The sequence below is a fragment of the Lactuca virosa genome, chromosome 3, assembly GCF_052849685.1.
Source record: "Lactuca virosa cultivar CGN04683 chromosome 3, Lactuca_virosa_CGN04683_v6, whole genome shotgun sequence".
Classification (NCBI taxonomy): domain Eukaryota; kingdom Viridiplantae; phylum Streptophyta; class Magnoliopsida; order Asterales; family Asteraceae; genus Lactuca; species Lactuca virosa.
In genome coordinates, this window is record NC_136428.1 from 342,301,807 (window position 1) to 342,324,076 (window position 22,270).

The window sequence follows — 22,270 nt, forward strand, 5'->3', positions numbered from 1 at the left end:
TGACATAGAACTTAATTGAACACATCAATTCAGTCCTGACCGGGCCCGACACATAAGTCAAATCGAATCATCGAGGGGCCCTGATATCGCTTTTACCCTCTTAGGATAAAAGGAACATATAAACTTCGACTTATATGCATTTAATATCCACTAATCAAATCATACACAACAATGCGTTTTATAACATCAAGTTACTGATGCGTTTACGCATTATCAATGCACAACCAATTAGCAAACAATAAACCATATATCTAGGTTTTAAGACCATATGATATTATCATCTTGCGATCACTCGTGATAAATTCCATGAAGTGATTCCAGCAAGTGTGGGTTTATTCCAATGCTCAAATCAATTTCATAAGCACTCATGAACGTTGTAGCAAACCTTTGATATGTCTAATACATTTTAGACATTCTACACACCAATTCATGACAGTCTTCATTCATATCTACTTCCAACATATGAACGACTGTGGACCGTTCGAATAATTCGATTATTATCAAATAATTCAATTATTCAGGAAGTCAAAACATGCAAAATGAAACAATAGGTAAATGATTAACATAAGACAGTAACATTACTAATAAATAATACTCTTATATTTAATCATCGAATGTTAATTACAATTTATCTATTACACGTTTCCAAACCATCTAATCTAAACTAATATCGTCCTTCAGCCCGATGCTCCTAGCGTGATGCAAGTGCTTAACCCTACTCAGTCCCTTCGTAAGGGGATCTGCTGGGTTATCCTCCGACGATACCCTCTTAACTACGAGGAGTCCTTCTTCCACCCGATGTCGAATAAAGTGATATTTTATGTCGATATGTCGAGATCTACCGTGATCTCTTGGTTCCTTGGTCAAGGCAACCGCTCCTCCATTATCACAGGAAATCTCCATGGGCTCCTTTATGGCTGGCACAACTCCAAGGTCTCCAATGAAGTTCTTCAACCATATTGCCTCCTTTGACGCTTCGCTCGCTGCAATGTACTCTGATTCGCATGTTGAATCAGCTACGGTCTCTTGCTTGGAACTTTTTCAGGTCACTGCTCCTCCATTAAGGGTAAAGACCCAGACCGACTGCGAACAGTAGTTGTCCCTGTCGGTCTGAAAATTGGCGTCACTGTACCCTCGCACCTTTAAGTCATCACTACCACCGAAGACTAGAAACCATTCCTTGGTCCTCCGAAGGTACTTAAGAATATTCTTCACTGCGATCCAATGCGCTATGCCAGGGTTCCCTTGATATCTGCTGACCATGCTCAAGGCGAAGGCCACATCAGGGCGAGTACAAGTCATAACATACATGATTGAGCCAACTGCAGAAACGTAAGGTACTCGGCTCATCTCTGCTATCTCGATTTCAGTACTCAGACTTTGAGTCTTACTCAACTTGGCATTACTTTGGATTGGTAACTCCCCTTTCTTTGAATTCTCCATACTAAAACGTTTTAGTACCTTGTCCAAGTAAGTATTCTGACTAAGTCCTATTAGTCTCTTACTTCTGTTTCTCACTATCCTTATTCCCAAAATATAGGAAGCCTCTCTGAGGTCCTTCATAGCGAAGCACTTCCCGAGCCAGGACTTAACCTACTGCAGTGTCGGGATGTCGTTTCCTATGAGTAGTATGTCGTCGACATACAAAATGAGGAAGCTTACTACACTCCCACTAGCTTTGACATATACACATGATTCATCTTCGTTTCGCAGAAAACCAAACTCTTTGACCTTCTCGTCAAAACAAAGATTCAATCTGCGAGACGCTTGCTTAAGTCCATAAATGGACTTCTCAAGATTACACACTCTATTGGGATGCTTCACATTGACAAAACCCTCTGGCTGAGCCATGTAAACATCCTCAGCCAACTTCCCATTAAGGAAAGCGGTTTTGACATCCATTTTCCATATTTCATAGTCATGAAATGCAGCAATGGCCAGCATCACCCTGATAGACTTTATCTTTGCAACTGGTGAGAAGGTTTCATCGTAGTCAACTCCAGGAGTTTGAGTGAAACCCTTCGCAACCAATCGCACCTTATAAGTGTGCATATTTCCATCCATGTCAGTCTTCTTCTTGAAGATCCACTTGCACCCGACCGTCTTACGACCTGGTACATTGTCAACCAAATTCCAAACTTGGTTGTCATACATGGACTGAATCTCGCTGTCCATAGCCTCTTTCAATTTTGCAGACTCCGGGCCTGTCATGGCTTCCTTATAGCTGTTAGGTTCGTCCAGATTCACTAATGTACTATCACTAATGAACGTATCCCCTTCTGTAGTAATATGAAAACCATAAAACTGGGGTGGAACACTAACCCTTTCGGAACGTCTAAGAGGTAAGGACTCGTCAATTGGTCCAACCGGAGTTTCCTCCTCGGGTTGAGCGCCAGTGTTAGAGGTTCCTTCATCGCTCGATTCTTGAAGCTCTTCAAGATCGATTTGCCTCCCACTGTCTCCTTGGCTTATGAGTTCTCGCTCTCGGAAAACCCCTCTCCTCGCAACGAAGACAACATTGTCACTCGGTCTGTAGAAGAGATATCCAAAGGATTTCTGTGGGTAGTCGATGAAAATACATCGCTCACTACGAGGTTCGAGCTTGTCGTGAGCCTCTCGTCTTACGAAAACCTCGCAACCCCAAACCTTGATATGTGCCAATGAGGGAGCCTTCCTTGTCCACATTTCGTGAAGTGTTTTGGCAACCTTCTTTGTAGGGACTAAGTTAAGGATATGGGTGGCAGTATCTAAGGCATACCCCCAGAATGAGATAGGTAGTGAAGCACGACTCATCATGGAACGAACCATGTCTAGCAAGATTCGATTACGCCTCTCAGCCATACCGTTCAACTGTGGTGTCCTAGGTGGCGTCAATTGCGAAACAATTCCGCATTCCTTGAGATAGTCGTGGAATTCAAGACTTAGGTACTCTCCACCTCGATCAGATCGAAGCATCTTGATTTTCCTGCCCAACCGATTCTCCACTTCTTGTTTAAACTCTTTGAACTTTTCAAAGGTTTCTGACTTGTGCTTAATTAAGTAGATATACCCATATCTGCTATAATCGTCTGTGAAAGTCACATAGAAGCGATTCGCATCCCTTGTGGTGGATCTAAAGGGTCCACATACATCTGTATGTATGAGATCCAATAAACCCTCACCCCTCGCACAAGTGCCAGTGAAGGGTGACTTGGTCATCTTTCCAAGTAAACAAGACTCGCACACGTCATCGTCCCTAAGGTCGAATGACTCCAACACTCCATCTTTTTGGAGTTGGGCTATGCGTTTCTTGTTGACATGTCCAAGACGACAATGCCACAAGCATGCTTTATCCATACTATTGGAAGAATCCACACACAACACATCATTTTCTATGTTATCTACAACCATCACAGTCTCATATATTCCATTACAAGGCAATGCTTCAAAATATAAAACATTATTAAGATAAGCATAAATAGAACCCTTTTCATTATCAAATGAATATCTAAAACATTGTCTATATAAACCATGAAATGAAATGATGTTTCTTGCCATATCTGGAGAATAGCAACAATTGTTTAAATCTAAATCTAATCTATTACTAAGAACTAAGGAATATACTCCAATCTTGGTGACATGCGACGTTCTTCTGTTTCCCATGATCAGATTCATCCTTCCATGCTCCACATCCCTATTTATTCTTAGTCCCTGTAAATCAGAACAAATGTGAAAACCACATCCTGTATCAAGAACCCAAGAAGTAGCATGTGATAAACCATTAGATTTAATTGTGTAAATACCTGCAAAAGATGGCTTGATCTTCCCATCCTTGATGGCCTGTAGATATTCTGGGCAGCTTCTCTTCCAATGCCCTATCTTGTGGCAGTAGTGGCACTCTACCTCCTTAGGGTTAGAGTTGGGTTTAGCAGAACCAACTTTGGTTCCACTAGAAGAGGTGCCATCTTGGGACTTTCCCTTGTGGTGGCCCCTTGAGAGAGCCTTCCTCTTCTTACCCTTCCCTTGCCCTATTGCCAAGACAGGGGCAGCAGCAGGAGTTGGAGTTGATGCAATAGATTTATCCTTGAGGTTGCTCTCAGCAGTCCTCAACAAGCCCTGAAGCTTGCTCAAAGAGACCTCTTCCTTATTCATGTGGTAGGTTATCCGGAACTAGCTATAGCAGGAAGGCAATGAGTGAAGGATGATGTCAATTGCCAGCTCTTCATCGAAGTTCACATTCAACTTCAGCAGGCGATCGACATATCTCTGCATCTTTTGCAGATGAGCGGTAAGGGACTCTCCATTACCCATTTTGGTAGTGATCATAGAAGTGATGATCTCGTACCTTTCTTGCCTAGCGCTCTGGTGGTAGCGTTCCAGCAGATCCTGATGCATCTCATAGGGGTACTTGTCCTCATAGGACTTCTGGAGTTCTGCAGTCATAGTCGCTAGCATGATGCAATGGACTTTCGTGGCATCACACTCGTGGGCCTCATAGACCGCGATCTCTTCAGCGGTAGCAGTGTCGATGTCAATCTCCTTTAGCTTCTCATCGAGGACATATTCTTTGTCCTCGTAGCGAGTGACCATGCGAATGTTGCGGATCCAATTACTGAAACTGGTCCCATCAAATATCACTTTCCCACACAAGTTCATGAGTGAGAACGAACCAGAGGAGTTTGAACCAGAAGCGTTGTTGTTTGCGTTCGACATCTGAAAAGGAAAAAGAACAAAGTTGATTAGAAACGAATTTCCCCAATTAATCACCCAAATGAGAAATTAGGGCTAGGAACCAACAACATTATTCACAAATTAGAAAAGGGATGTCGTAATCTAACAAGTAAATAATTTGAAGGCAAGTGAATGTCGATTCACTGATTCTCCACCGTGAAAAACGAAAAAGAGATTAAGTTTTAAATGTATTGAAAAACTCCTAGATCTTTTGAGATTCATTGAACTTTTTAATGGCATGTTTAAATCTCGATATGCCCCTCTAGTTTGTGGTTGGGATGCCGAGGATCACAAAGCGGGTGTGAATAACCATGCAAATGTACATGGTGCCCTCATTGTTACAGTCACCTATTCGATGTGCCGGTTAACCACACACGCTCCATCGAACTATGACAAACAATGAGTAACCCTTTGCCACCTTTGCTTAGAACCCAATTAATGTGTCGGTTAACCACACACGCTCCATTAACGTCTTAGCAAGGGTACAAAGTGTAATTTCATGGAATTGCATCAAATTCACTTTTGCCTAAAGTAACTAAGATTGAGAATTTTGTAAAAACATTTAGTTACTTTATATAGATTCATTATACTTTTAATGAGGAAAGGTTTGCCCGATCCTACCTGTTCGGCTAACGAACCTCCACTAATCAAGGAAGCGGTGGGTGAGAGTGGACACCCATTAAACGACCATTTTATAGGTCATAACCTTATACCCCCCTTATAGATCGGCTTCGTGAATGAGGTCTACTAACGGTAAGACTAGCATTTAAGTTATATATATATATATATATATATATATATATATATATATATATATATATATATATATATATATATATTAATCTTATAATATTATAAGTATAAGGTTGAATTTTAAAACTTGTAAAATTCTAAGGTTTGAAATTTAAATAGTTCAAATTAAACTTTTAATCACAAAATTTAAATTTCAAAACTTGAGGACATGTTTTGAACTTTTCAAAACATAAAGGATCAAATAGCAAATAATTTAAATTAAACAATTAATTTAATGATTATCTAAATTTGACCTAGTCAATATTACTTGCAAGATAATTCAACAATTAATTCAAATAATCAAGTATTATCAAATAAGAAATTTATTATTTAAACAATTGGTAATTATCTTTTGATTTGGTAAGGATAATCATAAAATAACATTAAAATTCGGATTTTAATAGTCAAAAACGATTTAGGTAATTATCCTTAAGCAAAACAGCAAAAATCCCGAAAATCTCTCTGTCTGACAGCAAAACTCGTCGAGTTCACTCAGGAACTCGTCGAGTTCATCCAACTCGTCGAGTTCCCATAGGAACTCGTCGAGTTCATCAGTCAGAGAGCACAAAATTCGATTTTAAAGCAAGAATGATCATACAAGGCATCAATACAATATAAACCAATCAAGGCTCTGATACTACTGATGGGTTAGAGCCATAAGAACTTTCCTATGTGCACATGCAAACCTAATGCTTGGATCTAGGTTTCTCTAATTGAACATGCAATTTATCCAAGTCTTGCAAACCCTAGATCTAGTGTATACAATTCGAATTTTACATAAGAAACTCAGATCTAGATGATTACCTCTTGTAGCTTGCTTGATTCTTCTTGTCTTGGAGCTTAGAGTCACAATTGTCACTCCTCTAATGGCTTACAAACACCAACTAGCAAGATGATGATTTGGAGAGAGGAGAAAGGTATAGAAATCGGCCCTAGGGTTCCAAGAAAACAAGTGTAGTCGATTTCCATAACCCAAGGGGTCTATTTATACTGTGAGCTTGCTAGGGTTTCAACCAAAACCCTAATGGACAACTTAATCACCAAGCAGCCCATGAAACCTTCTGGAGTAAGGCCTTGGACGAAATCTTGATGGGATCCTTCCCATAATTTCGTCCACCCCTTATCCATGAGGGTTTCCTAGCCCAAAATACAAGTATCACACATTTGACAGTTTAAGCCCCTTTATTCAATTAATCTCTTTTAGTCACCAAATTAATTCCTAATTAATCTATGACTAATATTAATTAAATAATATAATTATTCCTTTAATATATTATTCTCATAATATATTAATATAATAATATCTTCTCTCTCTTCATAAATCATCCTGTCAAGTTGCTATGGTGAAGGCAACCCAAAAGGACCATGCACAACCGGGTCAAGTACTTACCAAATATAGTTACGGGCTTAGACACTAATCCAACAGAACATTGGTTAGGTCCCTTCAAGGCAATGGGAGGAGGTGAGTATCTTTAGGCCCCGGGTGTTGGGCAAGCGAGGTAGTGCCGACAAGGTTGGTATAAGGTCGAGAGCATTCCAGTCATGGGCTGAGCCGGGGATGACATTACAGACTCATGATGTGGACTCGGAGGCAATCCAGGCCTATGCTGAGGACCTGGTAGGGGTATTCCAGACATAGGCTGTGGGCCTAATGGACAGGATTATTCATTCTTCTATTTATGGTACTCTCAGTCTGGACGCGCTGGTGGGGAGTATCAGTCAGGTATCAGGAAGCCTCTGTGAGATACCTGCATTATCTTTCTGGTTGTACGCGAACTGTTGTTGGGGTTTTGATTTGAAGACTGGAAAGTGATTATGAGGTTGCAAGTCATAAGAACTCTTTATTATGTCCCGAGTGGTTGTTCAGGTGGAGGTACACCTGAGCCGATAGGAGTGGATGTAATGCGGAAATATTTGGTTGATCATCTTGCTCATTGAAGCAGTGGTTTGTAATGGCATAGCAGAGAGTCAAGGATTCTTAAGGTATTAGTACATCATATGGTCGGGATATGGGTATGGTGCGCGGTCGATATGTTTTAAGGATCATTTCAGCATGTTTCTAGTAGTGTCTCCAGTCAGGGGCTGGGGGTAGATTTATAACCAGATGCACATCGGTTTCCGGGAAGAATCTACAAGAAAATATTTTGAGGCGCCATTTCCGAGTGGGCTCTTGGTGGAAACTCGTGTTGGGGATCGCAAGTGTATCCGTGCAAGGTTTGTATCCTGGAGGTCTGTGAAGTAAATGGAGGATCTTTCGGTCGGAGGTGCGAATCGCGAGTTCCAGGTGGGGGTGTAATGTCATCATGATGTTGTAATCAGAGGTTTGGTTGGGTTAGAATGTCCCTGTCTTTCAGGTTCTAAGAACTTGGGGGTTGGGTCAGGTGTGGGACTGGTAGTCTCGGCGTCAGGGAGAAAATCTTTGCATCCAGGTTTAGTGAGAGGTTGCGATGAATCAAAAGATTTTGGGTGAAATGCAATGGTAGAACCTTGGATCTCGAATCATGAGTTTAGAACCAAGTTAGATCTTTATCCTGGTATTTAGCATGTTGCCTCGTGGTAATCGCCTGCAGGATTGTATACTATGAGAAATTAGTAGGCGGCAGGGAGCGGTATGGTGGCTGTTTGTCGATATTATGTGCATGATTGATCCTGATTGTCTACTTGATGACATATTGTGTTTAGTTGGGTTGAGGCGGTCCTGATCTATGCAGTAGGCCAAGATACCCGGTGCGGGCCGACTGAAATTCGTAGGCACGAAGGCTCAACTCGGTAGGGTTGGAGCGGTAGGCCAACAGACCTTGAGAATTTCAACCCGATGGTTGAATTGATTCGACATGTTGGTATTCCAGCCTGAGGCTGATCGAGCCAGTTATGGGTGTTCATACTTATGAGCTAACAGTGATGTGCATGTTGGTTCGGGAGATAAAGGAGGCGTTAAATTGTCGCAACAACATGTGATCTGTGATTCCGTTTCTAGTGAAAACCTTAAATTATTAGATGTTGGATCATCAGTTTAAGGGATAAGTATAATGAAATTAGCAATGGTTTAGAATGATCGGTCTGTCAGGGAGTCAGACCGGTTTCAAGATTCCAGGCTTCAGATTTCAGGTGAAGTGGGATTGGTCGCTACGTGGAATTATGGATTGGGAACCTCCGAGGTGGAAATTTTCTGCTAGGTCTAATCGTCTTGGGAAGGTCGTTGTGAGTTCGAGTTGTGGAGGTGCCCCTTAGGAGGTCGGGCATGCCAAGGGTGGTAAGGGATGATTTCGAGGACGAAACCGAATTTAAGTGGGGGAGAGTTGTAACATCCCAATTTTCAGGAATGAATTTTAAGCTTTATATGTATTTTCCTAGGGCAACTCGACGAGTTGGGAGGCTCCAACTTTTTGTGTAAAGTTTTAAGGAGTCGCGCATATTTCAGGGTCTACTCGACGAGTTGGAAGGCACCAACTCGACGAGTTGAAGGCTGAACATGAAAACCCTAATTTTTAGGGTTTGCACCCTATTTAAAGACCTTATAACTCGTTTGTGTCCTCCCTCATCGTCCCCTCGGTCCAAAGAAAAACCCTAATCACGCTTCTTTCCCCATTTTGAGTGTTTGTGAGCTTAATGAGTGTTATTTGGTGCATTTCTTGAAGAAGCTTGAAGTGATAAGTGCATAGCTGAAGGAGGAGGCTGTAGATCCGACATCTACACTGTGGTAGCAACCATTTGCAGGTCAAAAGTCTTTACCTTGACCTTTTGTTTCTTAGATCTTCTCCTATGGAAGTATAGTGCATTTTTAGCCCATTTTGAATCCATTTTCGGAGTTGAGCATGATTTGAAATTATGACTTCAGATCTGGACACCCTTAGGCCTCCTTGGGCCTAAAGATTCAAGCTTTATCAAGCTTTGGTCATCCTCCATGCCCTAAACCCTTTATTAAGTTTCATATGGGTGTTTTAACCCCTTGGATGCCATGCATGGATGTAAAGTTAGCAACTTTACGTGGTATCTCAACCTTAGGGGACCAGATCTGTAGTTTGGGGCTTTAGATTCGACTGGAAAGGACTGAATATGAAAAGGCTGAAGGAACTCGACGAGTTGCATAGCCAACCTTAGGGGACCTTAGTCTTGATTCAACTAACGATCATTTATTAAACATGTGAGGACACATTTCATTTAATCATATTATACATAATATATAGTCTAATATATATATATATATATATATATATATATATATATATATATATATATATATATATATATATATATATATATATATATATATAATGATGTATTTTAAATAATTTAAAATATTTATGATTTAATCATGTTATCTTTAATTAACTTTTAATTAATGATTTTTTTAAATCGATAATTACTAGTATAAAATGAATTAGACATATTTATCTTCCTAGTTAAGTTATCCAGTTTTAAACAAATTAATACTATAAATTAAACTATAGTAAACCCCAAATTCGAAAAAAATAGCTAAAAACTCGAGACCTGGAAAATCAGGTGGGGCGTGTCGCGCCTACCAGAAGCACGTCGCGTCATTCGATTAAACAAGTTTCTTTGATTTTTTTAGTTTTAATTTTAGTGCTCATAACTAAAACTCAATGGCTCTGATACCACTGGTGGATTTTATATGCAACAATCCATTAGATTTAGGCAACATAAGCATTCAATTATATCCCTAAGTGTACATGCACCATAAGATCTAGGTTTTACTATAATAGCAATGTACTTTCAAAACTATGAAAGTAAACTAACAAAAGAGTAAAATACTAACCTTACAAGTATAATAGTATATACTTGAGTCCACTTGAAGATCACGAACACTTTTGTTGCTTCTTGAAAGTTCTAGCACCCAAAATAGGAATGTCTCTAATGACTCACACCCAAAAGACTAAAACTAGAAACATTTAGAAAGAGAGAGAAGATAGGTGGAAATTGAATTCCTCGGCGTTTCAGGAGGTTGTATATGGGATGAAAACATAAAAACCTAGAGGGGTCTCTATATAGTTGTGGTGGTAATAAGATAACCTTAATTTTAATCAATTAAATATTAAAATTTAATCTTGATTCAAATCATTGTCTTATCTATTATTTGGATTGATTCTGGAAGCCTCTTAAGATTCCCTCGAAACTGTTCACACCATAAGGGTTTCAGAATGTTCTCATTGCTAAACTATTGAACAATTAACATTCAGTCCTTATACCTCCAGAGTAATTCTAATTAATCTCAAATTAATTATTATTAATTTCGATTAATTCGTAATTAACTTCTAATTAGTTTCTAATTATTTATTAACTTGTAATAAATCAATTAACTAATTATCTCACTCTCTTATTTATTTTCTAACTGTTTTAGCTCTTGAGGGCAACCTAAAAAGGACTTTGTTATTATTTTTAAAGTTATACCAATTAGTTATGACATTGGACACTTATTTCCAGCAATATTATGTTCATTAGTTTACAATTTTAAGTGTTTCTATGAGTGTTTGTCATTAATAAAACTAGAGTAAACTACACAAAAGTTCATGTGGTTTGGGGTAATTTGGGACTAACAATAAAAGTAATTTTTTATATCTTCTGGTATAAAAAGTGCTTGATAAGATCGACATAATTTTTAGGTGTGCATATTTCGATCAAAAGCGAACGTCATCAGTTATGCACATGAATCATTTGACTTCGTTTTTAAAGAACACATGATAAAGACAATGTGTTGTAGCAAATGACTTGAATGTGCTTTACAAAGAAAAGATCGAGACACTGTAACCAATGTCACTTATTAACTATTAAGCCGATTAAGGAAAAATTGCAAACGATAAAAGACGATGGATGGAATTTTGTGTATTCAACTTAGTTGATTAACAAAATAAAAAATAGGTAAAATGACCAAGAATCCCATCATATGCACCCAAAACGGCTCAATTTGAAGGGCTCACAGTTTCAATATAATTGTTCTAGAAAACTTTTTCGACTAAAAAATATAACAAAATAAAAACATGATATAAAAACCTACATATTGAGAAGACATGGTCTACTTTTGTAATTTAGCATCAACTTTAATTAAAAAAAAAAAAGGAGGCGACATTTCTTGAAATCCAGCTTGCAGATGCTGAGATGAGGAAGATAATTGTTAGTTGTGACAAATTCAAATATTAAATTCGTATTCCCCTCCACGTAGGGCACTCAAAATTTATTCCGAAAGAGAAAAAAAGTTGAATAATTTTTTTGGCAGTGGAAGTTAAAAGTGCCGGGGAGGAGGAGATTACAACACTCTTCTTGCCTCCCCACGTCTTTAAAAAAATGTAATATCAGGCGATTAGTTTACATCGACTAATCATAATCTTTCGTTTTCCTTCTGCTTTAGGTAATAAATTCCATCAAGAATTCAAGATTTATACCAGTAACGTTCCTTTCAATTTTGATTGCTACCCTTAACGGATTTTTTGATTTATTTATCATCATTTGCTTTCCGTGTTCGTCCAGATCGAGATCAGAAGCTTTCCGATTGTGCGATCAAGTTCGTTGAATGATCTTATAATTCATTTGCATTGGTGGGTATCGTTCAATCGATCCTAAATTCGACTTCAATTTACTTTTCCCCTTCAATTCGGCCGACTTTCTAAATTTAGCAGTCGAATCCACTTCATGATTAGAGCTGTGTGATTCTTATTCACTACATTCCAGCTGCTGAGTTCATCTAGGCTTGACGAGTTCTTATTTTGCAGAAAAGTTCTTGAGAAAAATGGGGGTTATGTCAAGGCGGGTTTTACCCGTCTGTAGCAACCTCTGTATATTCTGCCCTTCGATGCGAGCGAGATCACGACAGCCAGTTAAACGATATAAGAAGCTTCTTGCAGATATATTTCCTCGATCGCAGGTGAATAATTTGACTTGTATGCTATTGATTACTTTATTTGAGTTGAATTTTACTGAAAATGTGATTTGATTTGATCTAATCCCTAGTTAAGTGTCTAGTTTACTGTTATAATGTGCCACTTAATCCCACAATAAGTGTTAACCATGATGATCATTCGAGGATAGAAGCAATTTGAGGAAGATATTATATTTCTAATGAATCGATTAGGCATAGAAGGGATCCTCTATAGATTTTCTGCCTAAAATACTCAGAATTTAGTGATGCCAACTTTGCTATTATGATAGATGACAATCACGAGCGTGATTTTTGTATCTTAATGGTGAATTTTATAATTACTCTAATTATAGTCAACTTCAAATTCCAGAATGCTGAGCCAAATGATCGGAAGATTGGGAAGCTTTGTGAATATTCTTGTAAAAACCCTTTACGTATACCAAAGGTAAAGCTTATATCACTCATCTAAACTACCATATTAATGATTCCAAGCTCTTTTGACTTTGTTTTTTCAATCTATCTAAAGACCCTGTTTCTTTTTTCCATCAAGTATTGTTTGGATAAATGATGTTTAAAAAATATTTGAGAAAATGGCAAAGACACTTGAGGAAATGGAAGGAAAAAAGAAATGTGGGCAAATTTGTAAAATGTTAGGACTTAATGAGGAAAGCCTCATTCCTCTGACTTTCTCCATTAAGTCATTCTTTCTGCATTAAGTCAAAAAGAAACACCTTAAAAGGGCTTATGTTAATTTATTTATATCTTATGTCATTTGAATAACATTTGTTACAGATTACAGATTACCTAGAACAGAAGTTTTACAAAGAGATGCGCAACAAAAACTTTATCTCTGTAAAAGCTGTTTCACTTGTTTATGGGAAATTGCCATCTTCATGTAAGGAGCAGATGTAAGTTGAAATGCATTAATTATCTTCACTTAAAGTTGAATTTTGCATAATAATGTATTCAATCCAAGTTTTTTCAATATCTTCAGGCCACTTTTTGCTAGTAGTTTGTTGGGAATTGTTCGGACATTATTAGAACAAACTGATAATGATGAAATGCGAATTCTTGCTTGTCAGACTCTTGTCAGCTTCATAAACAATCAGGTAATTATAATAGTTATTTAGGTTAAATGCAAGAAATAGCAACATTCTTTCATGGATTTGTTTATTATAGAATCATACTTTCATTACTTCCTATTACAACATTGCACTTCGAAAAATCTACTCAATTACAACAATGCCATTCAATTTTTTAATAACAAAAAATTGAAAGTATAATGATAATTAACTTCTTAAAAAATACAGGTGGATGGGACTTACATGTTCAACTTAGAAGGCCTCATTCCCAAACTTTGTGAACTTGCTCAAGAAGTTGGAGATGATGAAAGAGCATTAAGGTTGAGGTCATCAGGACTTCAAGTTTTGGCTTTCATGGTAAACATATGTTTTCTTTGTTATCTTTATCATTTATAATATCGATAATTCTTGACAACTTAGTAATAGAAAAGAGCATTCTTTATCATTTTTCTCTTAGTTTCTCTACTTGTGGAGCTTCACTTAATGTGTTGTGAATACATGGTACTCTCTAATGATATAACCTAAAATACCCTTTGCATAATTTCTAATATTGTTCTTGATTTTGTTTTCTAGGTTCGATTTATGGGGGAGCAATCTCATATCTCTATGGACTTTGACAATGTATGTTCTACTTCTTTTTGCTTTTCTTCTGTTCTCTATAAACTTTTTTTAGGGAGATTTTCAATGATGAGGATGAGGAGGGTATTTACGTCTTTTTTAGAGATCGAGAATGAGTCCATGTCCTACCTTGTTCCACCTTTTTAACAAACAGGGCCCACTTGTGCCAACTTTCTTGATTTTTTTTTTCTATTTTTTTATTTGAGTTGATATTCAAAATCTTGTTTTTGTTTTAAAAATAGATTGTGTCAGTAACCTTGGAGAATTTTATGGACACACCAAACACTGACCATGGATCGTCATTAATGGATGTAAACAAGATGATCACAAATGTTGTTAACTTTAAAACGGATGTTCCCATGGGGTAAGTGGGGTTATGTTATGTATATAGATATTAAATTATTCTGCCTCATCTAAAAGATTTATATCAATTATAGTTTTTGTTTTTGAAAATTATACAGGGATGCACATAAAAACCCCTCTTATTGGTCGAGTGTTTGCTTGCATAATATGGCGAATTTAGCAAAGGAGGCAACAACTGTTAGACGTGTACTTGAACCTCTTTTTCACAATTTTGACACTGAAAAGCATTGGTTCCCTGAAAATGGGTTGGCTTTTTCTATTTTAAAGTATCTGCAGATGGTGTTGGAGGAATCAGGTAAATGTTGATTCTTTTTGTTTTTTGATTCAAGTATTTATTGTTTAGTGATAGGGTTAAATGCAAGAAAAAGCTAGGTCCTTTCATTTATTTCTTCCTATTATAGCATTTTACTTCAAAAAAACTATGTAGTTATAGCATTATCATCCATATACAAAACAATTTTTACAGCTATAATTGACTAAAATTTTCAAGTATAATGCCCTAATGAAAGTAAAATACTATAATTGGGCAAAAATTTCAAAGTACAATGGCTTAATAAGTAAAAAGTTGTATGTATAATGCTATAATAGAAAGAAATGAAAGTAGGATGCTATGTTACACAAATAAATGAAAATACATTGTGGTTTTTTTTGCATTTAGCGTGAAGTTTCAACTGTTTTATAGTATTAACCTTTTTTCCACTTTGAATTCAGATGACAAATCACATCTACTGTTGTCTATCTTAATCAAGCACCTTGATCACAAGGATGTTATCAAACAACCAGTTATTCAGATGCACATTGTGAATGTTGCTACACAGCTTTCACAATATGTAAAGCAGCAGGCATCAGTCCCCATTGTTGGAGCAATAACTGATCTCATTAAACATTTACGCAAATGTTTGCAGAATTTATCTGAGCCATCGAGTCCTAGAGTGGGCCCTATTAGCTCTTATATGGATCTTCAATGTGCTTTGGAGAAATGTATCTCAAGTCTCTCACATAAGGTTCTTTATGTCCCTTAGTTATTTGATGCTTTTAGTTGGCATTTCATATATGCAAGAGTAAATCACAAAAAGGGTCCCTGTGTTTTTTATGATTTTTACTGTGTTTGGTCCAAAATTGATTTTTTTTCCAATTTCGGTCCCTCAAACCTTAATAAATGACCAGAGTTGATATGAAACCTGAAAATAAAGACGAAAATCGTTACAGAACCTTGAAATAAGGACCAAAATTGAAAAAAGTTTCGATTTTGGACTAAAACACAGTAAAAATCAGAAAGCATAGGGACCATTTTTGTCATTATCATATATAAAATAAAGAATATGGGCCATGTGCATGACCTTGTAGAATTTCAATTCTCAACTCATTCAAGATTCAATCTACTAGCTATATTAATATTAAATTAGGGCAAAGTACATAAAAGCACAACATACTTTCACCATTTTTTGGATTTAGCCACTTAACTATTTTCAGTAGTGATTGAATCATTATCTTTTTTTTTTTACCCATTTAAAAATAAAACATTTTTTCTGGTTACTCAGTTTTGATAATATAGAAAATCACAACGTACTTTCACCATTTTAATGTTATAATATCATAATCCTTTTTCCAAACTGTGTAACCGGGAAAATTTGTTTTTTAAACAGTAAAAAAAGTATAATGGTTGAATCACTGTAGAAAACAATTGAGTGGCTAAATTAATAAAATAGTGAAAGTACAGGTGTTTTTTTTGTATTTTTCCCTCTTAATTAAATTGTACTTTACTTGATTATTTGTAGGTTGGAGATGTGGGACCCATTCTTGATTTGATGGCTGTAGTGATAGAGAATATTTCAGCAACTCCTACTATAGCTAGAACAACTATGTCTGCTCTTTATCGGACTTCACAAGTTATCAGTTCCATTCCAAACATAGCCTACTACAAAAAGGTAAGGGTATTTTGGTCATTTATTTCAACTCCTTCCATCCATGATCCAACCCTAGGAATGAAATCCATTAAACATGGAACCTGAAGGATCCCAGTGGAATTGAATTCTGTCGATTTTGGATTTTTGGCAACCAAATTGCCATGGAATGGAATCTCATATTCCAATTCCACCGGAATCCATGAAACAAACACCCCTTAAAATGCATCAAATTACATATAATGAATGTTTTCGGGTCTTAAACTTTTCAGGCATTTCCAGATGCTCTCTTTCACCACTTGATCTTAGCAATGTCACATCCAGATCATGAAACACGAGTTCTTGCACATCAAGTATTCTCCAATGTGCTTATGCCAGCTGTAAGTCAGCCTTCATCAGGTTATAAAGCTGACAAATCTGAAACCATAGATGAAGAAAATCATGCCATGGAATCATTATCTCGTGGTGGAATCACCCATTCTTTGCCTAATGGGAAAACAGTACGATGCAACTTCTCTATGGAATTCATCATCATACTTCTTTTTTCTGTTTCTTCATTAGTCTTTGGTATGATGGAATCAAGAAAGGAACGGAATGCTTCATTCCATTTGGAATAAAAAAAAATAAACTTGTGTGTTTTGAATGATGGAATGGAATGAAGAACTCATTCCATTCCATTCATTCATTAATTCCATCCTATCCAACCAAAAAGACTCTTAATGTAGATACTCAATCATTTATGTGATTTTTTCATTTTTTTTAAATTCTATAGATCTCAAGTTCCTTGAGACTGAGTCGCCATCAAGTGAGCCTTGTGCTATCATCAATCTGGATTCAAGCAACATCTCCCGAAAATACCCCTGCAAATTTCGAGGCAATGGCACATACATATAGCCTTGCTTTATTGTTTACTGTATCAAAGGTGATGTTTCAATCTCAATCCTCAATATTCCACCTAATCAACATTTCATACAGAAAATTCAATAAATCATATATTCATCTCATTTCTTCTTTCTTCAGAATTCAAATCATGTGGCACTAATCCGCTGCTTCCAGTTGGCATTTTCCATTGGAAGCACCTCACTGGATCAACAAGGTAAAGATTGACAATTTGACATTTAAATTTTAATCACACCCCTCATTAAAATTCTACTTTTTTCAAATTAATTTTTGGTATAAATTGATTTTTGACTTCTTGAAGGTGGTCTACAAGCATCCCAGAGAAGATCTCTCTTCACATTGGCATCTTACATGCTTATTATTTCTGCAAAGTCAGGCCATATTTTGGAGCTGATTCCAATAGTTAGATCAACATTGACCAAAGAAACGGTTTGTTTTTTCTTATATTCAGTTTTTGTCATAGAATTAGCAACATACTTTTACTCTTTTTATAGAAATAGGTAATGTACTTTATTGTTTTTAACCATAATAGGATGCTGTAAAAGACAAATAAATGAAAGTACATTTGCTATTTCGATGCAGATGGATCCTTATCTTGCAATAGATGAAGAAGATATGAGGCTGCATGTAACTTCAACAAAACATGGTGAAGATAATGGCTATGGATCACAAAGAGATGAAGCTGCTGCAATGAAAGCACTTTCTGCAATTGAGTTAAAGGATCAAAAGTTGAAGGACACACTTTTGTATCATTTGTTATCAAAGCTTGAAGATTTATCAGAGGTTTGTTTATTGTTCCTTTTGTTAATTTATAGGAAGTTATAGCAATCCTACTTTTACAAATTATTTAAACCACAAAACATGACACTTAACTATATTGAAAACTGATTAATTATAATCATCATCTTTATATTTCTACAGGAAGAAGAATTAAATATGAAGACACAACTTTCAGAGGGATTCTTCCCTGATGATGAATACCCTTTGGGGGGCCCACTATTTATGGACACACCTCTTCCATGTTCTCCAGTTGCCCAAACAGATTTCCAGGCTTTTGATGAGGTAATAATAATTCTGTCTTTCTTTTTTGGACTGAATGAATGTGAGAAAATGATAATTTTACCCTTGGTTAGGTGATGCCTCATGCTGATGAGACAGATGAGGATACGTTTCAAGACCAATATGGAAGCCAATCAGCTCGCAAAGATTCTCTCTCCATGAATTCACTTGACATTTTAAGTGTTAATCAGCTTTTGGAATCGGTATATGTCTGTTTTTTAATCTTTTTTTGGAAATTAAAAAATAATAATAATAATGATAATTAAATATTGTGTGTGTTTAACAGGTGCTGGAAACAGCACGTCATGTTGCAAGTTTGCCTGTTTCCTCAACTCCTGTAAGTTATGATCAAGTGAAAGATGAATGTGAGGCTTTAGTAACAGGAAAACAACAGAAAATGTCTGTGCTTCAAAGCTTTAAAAAGCAACAAGATAACAACACAATGTTGATTCTCTCGGGTGAAAATGGAAAACAAGATCAAATCACATCATACAATGTAAGAATCTTCACTTGTTTTTCAAATCATATTCTTATTGAGTTGTACCTTTTTTTAGTTTCTGTGTCCCTAAAAATCTATATTTGATTTTTCTGAATGTTTTTTTTTTTGACTTTTTCTATAGAAAATGGAGCTCCCAGAAGATGTTAAATTGTTAACAAATGGGGAGCAACCTGATCAACTTGTTTCTTATACAAAAGTATACAGTCAACAACAGTCTTTCAGGCTTCCACCTTCAAGCCCATATGACAAGTTCTTGAAGGCTGCTGGATGCTAATAAAGTTTCAGTTGTTTTTGGATACATGGATTCACTAATGATTTCTTGTTATAATGTTTTTTTTTTCTCATAGTCTTGGTGTTATATAAAAGTTTGATTTTTTTTTTCTTTTTCAGAAGTAGAAAAAGAAGGTTTTTTGTTTTGTTGTAGTGTATGTAGTTGTGGGACAAAATGTTATGTTTTTAGATGACAAAATGTTGGAAGTGAATATTGAATAGTTGTGTTTCTGTTTTTTTTTTTTTGTTTGTATTGAGGTGTGGTTCATATTTGTGTGTTGTCTTTGACCATCGAATTTGCAACTAATTTGATTGATATTATTTTAAAATGTTTTTTTTTTGTTTTTCAGAATATTTATTTGCTCGTTATTATACTTTGCATATGCTATTCTTTCATATGTTATCATACCAAATGCAGTATCATACTTCCAATGGATGCTTATATCAAACCTACAAAAAGATGGAAGGCATCCAAGTAAAAAATAGAAGAATTTGCAGTTTTGTCTTCAATTCCATGAAAAAAATCATGATTTTTTTGTTTTTTTCTTTAAGTTATTTTGATTGATGTTAAAAAAAATAATATAATGACTTATAAAGATAACATAGTTTAGGTTTTATTTTGTCAAAATGATGTAATATAAATAGTTCAAACAAGTTCAATGATAATATATGAACAAAACGTAAGGGAATATATGGGAACAAAACTTAAATTATGCTACCCTTATAAGTTATTAAACATTTATACAATAATTTATTCACATCACTAGCGAAAGTGTCCAGTCTTTTTGGGACCGGTCTCGTTGTTTAATGAGCATGCACAGTATTATGTATTTGGTTAGGTAAAGGCTGATAAAGCCAACAATGCTTAGGTGGAATTTGGGTGAGTAACATTTCCTAACCGTCCTGACCCTGGTTTGGAAGCGGAATCAGTTTAGACCAATAATAAAAACCAATAACAGGACCGGTTAGACTATATTCGTGCCGGTGCCGGTTTTCAGTCAAAACCTGGTTGGAACCAATACCTATTCTTATGCACTTCTGTCTTCTTATACACTTGGTACAATTAGTTTTGATCCCAAATGATTAGAATAATATCAAATCAACCAACAAAATTTAACCCAATATATAAATAAGGTGTTTTATAGTCTATAATGAAATACACATAGTAAACTACATGTTGAAAAAAAAATCATAGCATTTTGACTTGAAAGAGTTATGACAGTTGAAAGAATAGTAAGTGCTCAGAAGAGCAGTAGAAATAGGGTTCAATGGGAACATAGAGACGACCGAAATTGTTAGATCATAAGGATGCAATTTAAACAATCCAAACAAGTTCATAAAAAATTAAAAAATATATAAAACTTTTTTTTTTTGAAAGAGAAAATATATAAAACTTAAAGAGGCTAAATATGAACAATGCCTAAACTATGTTACCTACACCTATAATGTAAACATTCCAAACAAATCAATGATAATATGTTGACAAAAAAACTTAAAAGGACTAAATGTAAACAAAACTTAAAAAAAACTTAAAGGACTAAATGTAAACAAAACTTAAACTATATTACGCTGATTCTATCCTTCATCAAAAAAGATCAACTTGGTTACAACAATTTAATAACTCAAATTGAGCATTATTTCAAATTCACAAACAATACAAAGCAAATATATCACTTGTGTTCTAATTTCTAAAAGCCAAGTGATCTGCATCTTTTGAAACAATTTGGACAATAAAACCTCTCACCCCCAACATTTGCAGAACACTTTAAAAGTTACAAAAAGAATATCCACTCCTATGCTATGCTTCAACTAACATAGTGCAATCTCCCAATTCCCAAATCACTATATTTCGTCAGTTCCACTTGTGCAAATCTGATGAACTTATACATCTAAAATCACTAAAAACACCTGAATTTTGTGTTTCATTCTTTTGGCACAACCAAATCACCACATTTGTAAGCCAATAACAGCTCATCGGCATTATCTCTGTTCTTAGATATGAACTTCTCCAAGAACTCATCTTCAGGCAACCACATCACATTAAGAAACTTCGGTGTCTTCTTCAAAATCTTTTTTGATGTCAAAATATTTAAAATTTTATACCTGGGAATCACTCGTTCTTCCAAACTAAGCATCAAACAAATAGGGCGACGAACTAACACAACCTTATCAAACTTAACTGTATTTAAGAAGAATTCAATCCCAAGATTTAACTTTGATTCAGATACTCTAAACAATCCAGGAGCCCTTTTAAACATATCTAAACATTCAACTTTAGTGAACCCAAATGATTGGAATAATTCAAACTTTCTTTTAATTGTTTCATCACTCATACAGCTCAAAGTATACAGAGCATGAACCAGCATTCTTGAATCGAGTGAGAATCCCATGTCTAACACCTTGGATACAAGATCTTTAAGCTCCGATTCACCCATGATTAACAGTCTTGGTTGTCTTGTTGTAATTGTAACAAGTTGTGACCCAACAATTCCGCATTGTTCTAAGTATTTGATATTAGCAGAGATTCTTGTCACCGGTTGCTTAATATCAGCCCAATTACATCTTGTCAATGTTCGAATCAGATTCTCATTGTCATGATTCATCAGCTCTTTTATGACATCAACACAGGGTTTCAGTCGTTCAAAACGATTAGATAAGTAACCTGGGTTTTTGGATATGAACTTACCCAAATCTGAACCAGCAAGACCCAAATTTTGAAAAAACTGAATCCTTGGTTTTAGGGTTTTTTCGGCGTCTGCGAAAAGGATTTGAGGAGATTCGTTTACCCAATTTTGAATATCGGTGTTGTTGAATCCGAAAGACTTCAAGAGTTGAATAACGGATTGTGGGTTGGTCTCGGAGGATGAAAATCGAGTGGATAGTGAGAGGGCTCGTGGTTTGGAAAATCCTAAGGATTCTGTGAGGTAAGTAATGATGGGGGAATTAGATGGCGATGGGGATGGAATGGTGTGAAGATAACGAGAGAAGAGAGTCGCCATTTGAGCTCGGAGGTCTTGTACACCCTGTTCTCGTGTTTAAAAATGAAGGGAAGCGAGGGGAAAACAATTAATCAGTTGTGTTCTCGAGTTGAGAAGCAGATGCAGGAAAAAAACGGGAGGCGTAAAGGACAAATCGATAATACCAGGTGAAATAGCAAAGCAGATGCAGGAAAAAATCAGAAGCCTTTTTTTTTTTTTTTTTT

At 36.1% G+C, this 22,270-nt stretch overlaps 2 protein-coding genes across 3 annotated transcripts; one reads left to right on the forward strand and one right to left on the reverse strand.

The window, feature by feature from the left end:
• The first annotated feature begins 11,689 nt into the window (after positions 1 to 11,689).
• Positions 11,690 to 19,309, forward strand: LOC145167494 (ARM repeat superfamily protein). Of its 2 annotated transcripts, none has more exons than XM_079086708.1 (21): positions 11,690 to 11,866; positions 11,986 to 12,053; positions 12,228 to 12,379; positions 12,744 to 12,818; positions 13,166 to 13,281; positions 13,368 to 13,482; positions 13,684 to 13,812; positions 14,029 to 14,076; positions 14,316 to 14,437; positions 14,535 to 14,731; positions 15,148 to 15,440; positions 16,215 to 16,364; positions 16,613 to 16,840; positions 17,113 to 17,262; positions 17,361 to 17,436; positions 17,542 to 17,669; positions 17,823 to 18,023; positions 18,162 to 18,302; positions 18,374 to 18,502; positions 18,586 to 18,795; positions 18,920 to 19,309. In XM_079086708.1, exons 3-21 carry the CDS (start codon positions 12,245 to 12,247, stop codon positions 19,070 to 19,072), a joined length of 2,796 nt encoding a protein of 931 aa, XP_078942834.1. In that variant the 5' UTR covers positions 11,690 to 11,866; positions 11,986 to 12,053; positions 12,228 to 12,244; the 3' UTR covers positions 19,073 to 19,309. The 2 variants fall into 2 exon arrangements, with proteins under 2 accessions (XP_078942834.1, XP_078942835.1); XM_079086709.1 differs by having other exon boundaries at positions 12,233 to 12,379.
• Positions 19,310 to 20,990: 1,681 nt separating this feature from the next.
• Positions 20,991 to 22,067, reverse strand: LOC145164833 (transcription termination factor MTERF8, chloroplastic-like). The gene has a single exon (XM_079083498.1). It carries the CDS (start codon positions 22,065 to 22,067, stop codon positions 20,991 to 20,993), a length of 1,077 nt encoding a protein of 358 aa, XP_078939624.1.
• Positions 22,068 to 22,270: the final 203 nt, after the last annotated feature.